Source organism: Drosophila navojoa, chromosome X (genome assembly GCF_054131105.1).
Source record: "Drosophila navojoa isolate 15081-1374.11 chromosome X, UAZ_NAV_1.0, whole genome shotgun sequence".
NCBI lineage: Eukaryota > Metazoa > Arthropoda > Insecta > Diptera > Drosophilidae > Drosophila > Drosophila navojoa.
The window spans coordinates 15,565,195-15,575,625 of record NC_142895.1 but is presented as its reverse complement, the minus strand read 5'-3'; the positions used below and the strand labels follow the sequence as shown (position 1 = coordinate 15,575,625).

The 10,431-nt window shown below is 47.5% G+C and overlaps 1 protein-coding gene across 1 annotated transcript; it reads right to left on the bottom strand.

The window, feature by feature from the left end:
- Positions 1–687: 687 nt before the first annotated feature.
- Positions 688–2,273, bottom strand: LOC108657477 (gamma-butyrobetaine dioxygenase). The gene is made up of 2 exons (XM_030388704.2): positions 1,187–2,273; positions 688–1,100 (listed from the first exon to the last, which is right to left on the bottom strand). Exons 1-2 carry the CDS (start codon positions 2,104–2,106, stop codon positions 722–724), a joined length of 1,299 nt encoding a protein of 432 aa, XP_030244564.1. The 5' UTR covers positions 2,107–2,273; the 3' UTR covers positions 688–721.
- Positions 2,274–10,431: the final 8,158 nt, after the last annotated feature.

Below are 10,431 nucleotides of genomic sequence, written 5' to 3'. Positions count from 1 at the left end.
CTCCCCGCTGACATTCATGTATGGGAGCTGAAGGGCTTGCTGTGGCGTGGCATGGCTCGCAATGCCGAGTGTTAAGCGATTAACGGCATTTCCATTGAGCGCCTGCTAAAGGTTAATGCACTCCAAACTTGAGTCGCGTCTACGGTGGCTCGAGCAGAGCTCTTGTGTGCGCGGCACGGCACGGCACGGCACGGCACGACGGGCAGGTGGGCACATCCTCGAGTGCCGTCTAAACTTGACAACATTTGACATTCCAGAAGCCCAGGCACAATTTGCATATTCACTGAATGCGGCGGATGTGGCTGCTGTCGCTGCGGCCAATTTTTCGGCGATATTGCGCCTACAAGCAGCGTCGCCCACAGCGCCCACAGCGCCCCTCTGCGTGTTCTTTTGGGCCGTGGCTGGTCCACGAATTCCGCTTCCTGCGACTGTCAATCATCTTCACAAGCGATTTGTCAGCATCCTGATGCTAATAATCCGCAACAACGCGCCCCGGATCATCATGATTTTTTACAACTTTTCATTTTCGCGCTTGAGCTGCTTTAACTGCCAATGACGACGCTGGATTTACTTTATACATTTGGCTTTTGGTGTTGCTTGCCTGCCGGGGAAGAGCGTGCAGTGTGGGCGTGGCAGGCATATGTGCTGCGACTCTGCAACTATTCAAATGAGCTCAACGCAAATGGCTTGGAAAATATGTCGCTGACTTTTATTGGCTTATTTAGATGGAGGGGGAAGGGGAGGGGGAGGAGGAGGAGGAGGAGGTGGAGGTGGTGGCGGTGGAGTTGCTGGTTAAACGCTTTTTAAGCACACGCAGCCGCGAGTACACGATATCCCAATCGAGATAGGCGCCCACAATATATCGCGAGTTCTGCTCGGTGTCATCGTAGCCGGTGCGTCCGTGCAGCAGCCGGATGTTGTTGAAGGTCAGCACATCGCCGGGCTGCGTCTTGAACGAGTAGGCGTCGTCGCGCGCCAGCTGCACGAAGCGAGCGTAGGATCTGTACCAGGGCAGCACCTGCTCCAGCGGCACATTGAAGTGGCTGTCGCGCTGCGGCACGCTGTGGTTGATGCGCGTATACTCGCCCGCCGCGTCCAGGCTGTCAGAGAAGAAGTAGAAGAAGAAGAAGCATAAGCACATGGTTTAGACCTGATTTGTAGTCACACATCTTTGCCGGCGACCTACCAGATGACGGGCGCCCGCCAAATGTTGTGAAACTCGTGTCCATCCTCGCTGCCAATGTCATTCCAGTCGACGAGCGTTCTGGCGAGCCGCTCAAAGTCGTCGGGGTGCTCGCGGCGCAGGCGATCGGCTATGTGAAAGGCGTCGACGAGCAGATTGCTGCCGCCGGGCGACTGCGTCTGCACCAGGCAGTGGAGTATGTTGACGCTGGGCTTGTACTCGTAGTAGGGCAGATCCGTGTGCAGGGGCAGCGGCAGTGAGAGATACGCATAGTTCTTGGCGCCCGGCTTGGCCTGCACAATGAACTCCTCGCCGTAGGTGGTGCGCCGTATGAAGCCGACGCGTTCCGCCAGATGACGCACCACCGCCTTGTCCGGCGGCGCACCGTTCAGCAGCGCGACGCCGTAGACGGCGAGCGCCTGCAGCCACTGCTGCAGTGGCTCATCCTCGGACATCACCTGATCGTAGTTGAAGCGCTGCGCGATCCGCTCGAACTCAGCGCCCGCCCAGTGCTTGGTGCGCGGCCTGTAGAACTCGTCGAGGTACTTGCTCTGGCTTCTCCCATCGAAGCTGCGATGCTGCAGCCAGTCCAGCGCGTAGCTGCTCTCGTGCTCGTCGCTCCAGCGCACGTGCAGCTGCTGCTTGTCGTTGTCCATGTGCAGCGCCAGCGGACGCACGTTCGGATCGAAGTGGTTCCAGTCCAGCTGCCGTGACTGCGAGCTGCTGTGGAAGCAGCTCGGGCAGCGGCAATTGTCGCGCAGCCAAACGGCCGGAAAGGTCAGTGCGGCGGCACTGCCACTCCCCCTGGCCGCCGGCTGCACCTCCACGTAGCTCTCGTCCACGATGCGTGCGCTCAGCTGGCGGCGGCCGAGCGCCCGTGACGTCAGTAGCGCTGCAGTGCGTCTTAGTCCCTGCGACAACATTCCAACTGAGGCACACACGATGCGAACCGATCGAGCGCCCAATCGTATCTGGCGAGCGATGCGACACTACGACTCGAAAGTGAAACTCGAAAGCACGGCCTATGCGTCTTATCTACGCGCTGGCCTGTGGACTTTGCCTGCCAGCTCATCGCAAGCAGCGAACAGATGATGCTGAATTGACGACATCGGCTGAGGGCGGACAGAGCGTGCGCCCTCTATATAGCAATTAGTTCCAAGTACTTTGCTAAGCAACGGTTCAGTTGATTCAGTTTCAAGTAGGGCGGAAATGATGACTATGTAAGTGCGAACTAGTTCATTTATGAGATGCATTTGGTATGCAGTCGAATTGCAGGGGTTCAATTGAACCAACTGCGGTGGTTCATTGGAGTCAGTTCCTGAGCTAGTTTCTTTAAATAACATTTTTTTTTTTTTTAAGTTTTTCATTTCTTTATTTCATTTTATTTTATTTTTATTTTAGTTTAATTGCGATTAAAACATTTGACAAATGAACTAGTTTAAACGTCACAACGTTGCTTATGAAAACTAGTTCATTCTTCATCACTTTAATGGATCTATTGAAATCTGTATTAGCTTTTTGTTCTGAGGGAATTAGTTCTTATTATTATTTTTATTTATTTATTATTTATTTCTCTATGATTATTTATTTATTTTTTTAAGCATAAAGCATAATGAAATGATTCATAAATGTTCTTATGCTTCATTTATTTTAAATTTTCTTTTTCCATGGGTTATATGTACACATAAAAAAAATTATTGTAATAAAAAAATTAATATAAATGAAATTTCAAACCGCTTCCAGTTAAATTTGAATCATTTATAAAATTTAAAAAATTCATGCCAAAAAACTTTTTTCGATTTGCTATTAAAATGAAATTTTCTCCTGCAGCTCTCCACTCGGAACTTGTTCACGTGAGTCAGTTGAATGTATTTATGTGAAATTCGAATGTAACACGTCATCAGCTCAGCATACAGAGATCGCACTCTGTTTACTTGCGAGCCGCAGAGCTGATAGGGCGCAGCTTGTGGGCCGCAGCGCGTCGCGACGCAGCGAGCGTGTGATAAGGCGCTGGGCTTATCTGAGCTGCGTGTGTTGTTGCTGTTGTCGTTGCTGATCTCAGTTGTTGTCGTGTTGTGCGGGATTTGGGCAGTAAGCAACGGGCAATGGGCAGCGATCAATCAATCAATCAATCAATTGAATCATCTTTGTCGCTGCTGCCTGCTGCTGCCTGAGTCCCAATTGCATTCCACTGAGGCAACGGCAGGAGGCGGGCAGGAGCCAGTGCAGGCCTTTTAAGGGCTTCAGGCCTCAGGCTCAATTCTCGTGAAAGCAATAAAAATTGCAGCGCCTGCTGTACGCTTGAGAGCTGCTGCCGGTTGACCTGTTGCACATTTGAATGGGAGCAGCAGGAGTCGGAGGAGATGCAACTGCTGCTGCTGCTGTTGCTGTTGCTGCTGCTGCTGCTGCTGTTGGTGTTGGTAAAGTCGCCACCGGCTGAATGCCCAAACGTTGGCCTGCTCCACTCCATTTACAGCGCGCACAATAAATTCCTTATGCCGCAGGCTTTTGCTCAATGCGGCAGCAACAGAAATTCCCAAGCCGTTGGCCATAAAAATGCGGCTCACATGTGACAACGATTTGTACTTTAGCTCCTTTTATGGCAGCTCTCGACCCATCCTGTTTGTTGTCATCGTCGTCGTCGTCGTCGATGTTGTTGTTGTTGCTGTTGTTGTTGTTGTTGCATTTTTAAAAGCAGTTTCGCTCGACTACAAATCGCAAAATCGCATCAGATTATACAGCTAGCGCAGCGACCACCCATTTTTGGTCTTTGGGCTGCTGGCCAGAGGGAGCTCGGCGCTCATCTGCTTTGCGCCTGGCCAGCACATAAAATATTGTCAATATTTAGGCCAGCTTTGGCTTTAGCCTCGCTTTTCAATTGCCCAGGCAGGCCAAGCAGGCAGGCGGCAATTAGGTCAATTAACACTCAACACAACAGAGACTGAGACTGAGATTGAGACTGAGACTGAGAATTGGGGTGCTCCGGCCGGAAGCGTTCACGTTTTATAGCTGCACGCGCCAACGTTTAACTCTCTAGTTCCGTTGAAGTGCAGCGCCTTGAATACGCCAGGCAACGTGGCAAAGTTTTGCTGGCGTTGACGATGATTATCATGTCACATGCCATCACTCAATGCTTTTATGAGCCTAGGCCATAACAATGGCCCGGCCACTTAGGGCCCTACACACTAGCCCCACCCCGCTGACCCCATCACCCATCAGCCTGCCCCCGCCCCAGCCTAACCGAAGCGAAATGTTAACAGTTTTCGTTTCATGTAATTAAGTGCTGCTGATCCACTAGTTTTTATCTTGAAGACCCAAAAGGAAGGACGAACGGACGGATGGACGGTTGGACGGTTGGACGGACGGGCGAGCAGGCAGGCGGAACGAGCAGTGATAGCTTTTTGGGCAAAATGTAAGCGGAACTGGACTGGGCTGGGCTGGTAGTTTTGGCTTTCTGTTTGCAAACTGTCTGGGCGAGACAACGTGGTACGTGCCGCTGTCTTGGCCAAGCAGCGTCCTTTGTCCTTAGACCGTCTCCTTCTGCTGATTGCACTTGAGTCGAAACGAAAGCGAATCGAAAAATGTGTTAAGAGTCTAAACACGAACGTGCTGCTCAAAGGCCACTCGTTAGCTGCTGCTGCTGCCCAGTCTTTCACTGCGGGAAGGAGATAGCGCGAGAGAGAGAGAGAGAGAGATAGCAAACTATAGATATAGATTGAGTGGGATAGTTGAGTCAGCAGCATCTCGAGTAACGCCTTCGTCTATTGGTAAATATTTTTACCATTTGCGACAGGCCAACAGGAAGAAGCAGAGACGGAGGCTGAGAAATGGACTGAAAGGAAAGCGAAAAACGATGGTGAATGCGCCCACGCTTGAGAGCATCCATTCGCCAGCTCCAGCGATGCCCTGGCATGAACAACTAGCTCCATATATCTTCGCTCGCAGGTGCAGCGCGTCTGTGGGCAGAGGCAGCGACTCCAAGATGACGTCGCCAACGGCTGCCAACGGCTGCCAATGTCTGCAGCCATTTCATTTTGTTGCTTATTTTATTGCCTGGCCTGTTTGCTGGCCCAGACAGTTGGCAAACAGACAAACAAACAAACATGGACGCGCGGATCCCCAATTCCAGATCCCAGTCACCCGCCCACAAACCCCCCTCCCACCCATCGTAAACATCTGCAGACGCGCTCTGACAGTGTCTAGGCCGTGTCCTTGTCGCAGCTACTAGGGTTTTCCTTTCGGTTTTCTCTTCTGCTTCTTCTTCCTCTTTTCGGTAGTTGTCTTCATTATGGAACTGGCAACAAAAGGAAATGCAATTCATTGCACACAACTCGCCCGAAATCCCCAGACTAGCTGAGACTAGCTGCCACATGCCGAACACCCACGAATATAAAATTGCCAAAATATTTGTATTATTTGGACAGTTTCTTCCCACGTTTTACTGCCCATGAAATTTGTTAGAAATTCTGAGAGGAATTCCCCAGCTCGCTGGAGTTGAAAAATGCGTGAGATCTAAGATTTGGTAGCCTTAGATATTTGTCATGTATATACATATAGAGAGAGCTCTATATATAAAGTTTTTCGAAGCTATTAAAAATCTCTTCAATGATAACTCAGTTTGAAATTTCTAATATACAAATAATTACTTTATGTGATGAAAAATGGTTTCATAATATCAAATAGACATGAAAATAAAAAACTTAATAGAAAGTCTTTTATATTTTATTTTATTTTCAAGGATTATTTACAAAATTGTGTTTAATTTTTATTTATTTAACCTTTTGTAATCATCAAAAATACTTAAAATTATAAAATTATAAATAATAATATTTATCCAACATTTTAAATTAAATTTTCTCGCCATTTACTTTATAGCCATTCTCCATTCGCTTTGCCCCACTGTGCACTGTGCATTTGCATAGTTTGTAGTTACATTGTCTCGCATCCTGTGTGTCGTCTTATTTCGGCTACTAAGCTCTCACTAAGCCAAGTCTAAATATGCCTTACTCCAGCTGCAGGAGTGGAAGTAGTGACAGCAGGAGGAGCGACTGCAGCAGGAGCAGCAGCAGCTGCTGCTGTTACTCTGACAGCTCATTTCGGTTGACACTTCTCGAGTTGTTTTGCGCTTTGTTTACAGTTCGGTTCGGCTATGCCAGCTACGCAGCAGCTATAAGTAAGCCATCTTGTTACCTTGTTTATGTTTGCTGAGCCAACTAAAATCCAAAGCAGCTAAGATCCAATCAATGTGACTTGCATTTCCTTCCATTTTGACTGCGAAAAGTGCCCAAAGAGCAGGGAAGCATTTGAAAAATAAAAAAATGGAAAATATTTAAGTTTACTTTACCTGAGAGTTGAAGCATCAGCCCGTAGAATCAGTGGCACAGCAGCTCCTTGCACGCTACAGAGTATCTGCTAGTCGAGCACTCTTGACTGGAGCAATGGTCAGAGTTAATGGCTGTTTCATCTCCCGCGATTATCATAACTACGGCGGACGATGAAACAACCAAAAATTCTGCGCCATTAAAGAGCCGTAGAGCCGCTCGCTACAGAGTATCCGCTGGTCGAGCACTCTCTCTTACTAGTTTATTATTTATTTCTGGTTAATGATCAGTTAACTCACCAAAACTGCGACATAGATGAAATATTCAGGAAAACTGGGCCCTACTAAAAATCTTGATGTATTTATTCCTCTTCCCAAAGTTTGATTAATTTGTGCTTGAAGTTTGTGTAGCCTACTTTGATGAATTTAGGATAGTTATTTTGTTTTTTTTTTATTAAGTTTATGAAAAACAAGAGGAGGTACTCCAATAACAATCTTTAGGATAGCGAAGCGCTTCTGTGATGTGAATTAAGCTTGACTTGCAGCCAAAGTGCAGACAACATTAATCAAAGCTCTGCCTTATCAGAGGGCTAAGAGATTTGGACTTGAATTGATTTTGTGCGAAAATCTATTTACTTTTCTCTGCATTATTCGTTGGCCACCTTTTGCGGCAGCTGAATGCAGTTGCCGCTGGCAGACAAGTGGCAGGAATACAAATCAAATTAACTTCTTTGTGGCGAGCTGCAACGGCGCTGCAGCACGTAATCAGTGGGCGTGGCAATCGAAGCAAACTGACCAGGGTGCACAATACCTGAGCGCAGCACGTCTGGCATGGCAGGGGAGGGCAGGGCAGGGCAGGGCTGGGCATAGCATGAAACGGATTGGTATGGCGTTCTATTGCCATTGTTTGTTGTCTTGAGTGCGTGGCCAGTTCAGTTCCTCTTCTTGTTCAGCGGAAACTATTTTCAACTGAAGCGTAACTCTTGCCCGCTTAAAATCAACAAACACTCGACGTGGCTCTCTCTCACACTCGCTCTCTTTCGCTCTTTTGCTGAAACGTGTTGCGGCATATATTAATTTTTATTTTCAACGCAAAGGCAGCAAATTAACGACGATGCTGCTGCTGCTGCAGTTCATGTTGCTGCTGTTGTTTGTTTAGCAACTGAATGATGGATCACACACACACGCACACACACACGCACACACACACACACACGCACACAGCAGCGTGTTTTTTTGAGTTTTGAAAATTACTTTCCTGGGTTTTCAATTGCGTTTTTCACACACACACATACACTCATTCAAATTTGGTTGTTTGTCCCACCTCCTGCCCGTGTGAACCCCTTTCCTTTTATTTTTTTGGAGCACTGGCATTGTGTTAAGCATGCCTGCTCATTATTTTCACACGTTGCTTGGCACGCTCTGGCCATGCAGGCTCAGCCAGCCCATGCCCATTCCCCTTCCCCTTCCCCTTCCCCTTCCCCTTCCATCTGGCCAGCGCATGTTTATGTTTGAAGGTAATTTTCTGGGCCGCCGACGCTTAACTCAATGCGGCAACTGTTGCGCCTATATGGCTGCATGACACCCACACCACCACACCACCACACCGCCGCACCGCCACACCCTCCCAGCAAAAGGTCAATGATACTTCAAGTTTGAACAACTACAGCATGGCCCGGCCAACGTCGTCGTCGTCGTCATCGTCGTGGAAGTAGTCGAAAGAGCGCCCGAAGTGTTCGAGTGGCTTGTGGAAATTGAGAAAGCAAGGAGCAAAAAGTTGCAGCTCAAGTGGCTGGCGGGCGGGCGGGAGGTAGCTGTTTGTAAATGTGCTGGTCAAGCTGCATGAAATTGAAATGGTCAAGCCATAAACTTGGCCATTTGTATTTGGCCGAGTTGTGAGCGGAAACAAAAAACCCAGCGCCAACGACAATTGCCACAAAAATATGAAATATAAAATATGTATATGCGGGATGCGGTTGGGGCTGTTGGGGCGGCAGCTGCTGCTGCTGCTGCTGCCAGCCTCCAACTGGACAGCAAAGGACGCGCAAGGGTTTCGGGTTACCCTCGCCGGCCACCCAAGTGGTCATTTCGATAAGTGCCACTCTCGAGCCGGGCTAAGACAAACAGCAACTAGTTAGCCGGCCATACATATGGCAGAGACAAGGAGCGAGAGAGAGAGAGAGAGACAGAGTGAGGGAGTGAGAGAGCTGTGAAATTTCAATATCAACTTCAACTCGAACTCGAACTGCCCGCCCGTCGGCAAGTGGCAATGAAACAGCCAACATGAATTTCAATTGGCCTACGCTTTTATTTTTTGCCCTTCTGGTTTAGGGCCAGTTGGAGTATTAGCCAAATGCCGCTTATGTGGCCAATTGACTGCGCTCTGAATAATATATTTAGCAAATGACAGCCCAAAGCATGCCAATAAAATTTTCACTTTACGCAATTTTCTTATGGCCAGCAGGAAACTTATTACCGTTACTACAGCTGCGGCAGCTTAGTAGCAGGAATTGCCGTTTATCTTATGTGCAAATAAGTTTAGGGAGATAAGTTCGACTGAAAGTGTTTGCGGCTAAAGCTATTCAGCTGCAGATGAGCTACATCGAATTTATTTGAATTATTAATAGGCACACAAAAGTCGAAAGGCGCAAAGGTGGGCAAAATTGTGGGTGGACTGAGCGAACAAAAAATCAACTGAGGCTATATGTTGATATACATTTTCTATATACAATGGGAAAGTGAAGTGCCATACGGAAAATTTGGTTTATATATTATTTGAAATTTCTGTGAAAAAACTTAGCCAAAGATTAAATTGTTTTGTGTAAACACTAACTGAAACACTAACTAACTAAAATAGGCTTGTAATTCTCAAACAGTTACAGAGAGCTCTCACAGAGTATAGGGGAATCAAGAACGAAGCAGTTTCTGTAGTAGACGTTGCTCACAGATTGAGCATTTCATTTTATTATTCTTGGAGCAAGAATAAATACATCAACATTTCCAGTAAAGCCCAGGCATTTCGCAGTTTAGCTAACTTAACCGATCCAACTAGTATGAGAGAATGCTCGACCAGCGGATACTCTGTAGCGTGCGGCTCTACGGCTCTTTAATGGCGTAGAATTTTAGGTGGTTTCATCTTTCGCCGTAGTTTTGATAATCTGGAGAGATGAAATAGCCATTGGTCCAGTCGAAACTGCTCGACTAGCGGATACTCTGTAGCGTGCAAGGAGCTGCTGTGCCACTGATTCTACGGGCTCTTTTATGCGCATGAGAGAGTAAGAGCACCAGATGAAATGATTAAATGAGAGTGGGAATGAGAGAGACGGGATGTCGATATCCACATATTAAGTGAAAAGGAGCGAGAGTGAGGTGGATAAGGAAAGAGATAGAGGGAAAATTAAAGCTTAAGACGCAGAGAGTGGGTGAGTATGAGATCTACAGAGGAGAGGAATAGAGAGACCGAGCAAATAGAGAGAAAGACAGAGGATAAATAGAGAAAACAAGAACGAGCGAGAGATGTAAAGAGAGAGAGAGAGAGAGACAGAGTAAGAGAGATATAAAAGAGAAAAATAACGTGGCAGGGGGAGTGGGCAGCTGAGTCTCAATGAGGGAAATACAAAATTAAAGAGACAATATACAAATACAGTAAAATAAAAGCAGATGAAACAGGACGCCAAAGCTGAATCCGCAGATCATCCATAGAGCTCAATGCCATTGCGAAACTCCTCGAGGGCACCTACATCTCTACCCGCCATTAGCCATTAGCCAGATACATATGTATATATGTATGTATACCCCGATGAGCGCCATTTTGTCAGCTCTCTTACAACTCCGCAGAGCTTTAACGCGCATTCGATTCAATTTCAGTTCAGGCGATTCGCACGCATTCAAATGCCTTTAAAGTAGCTCTGCGACCGTGGGGAGTTCG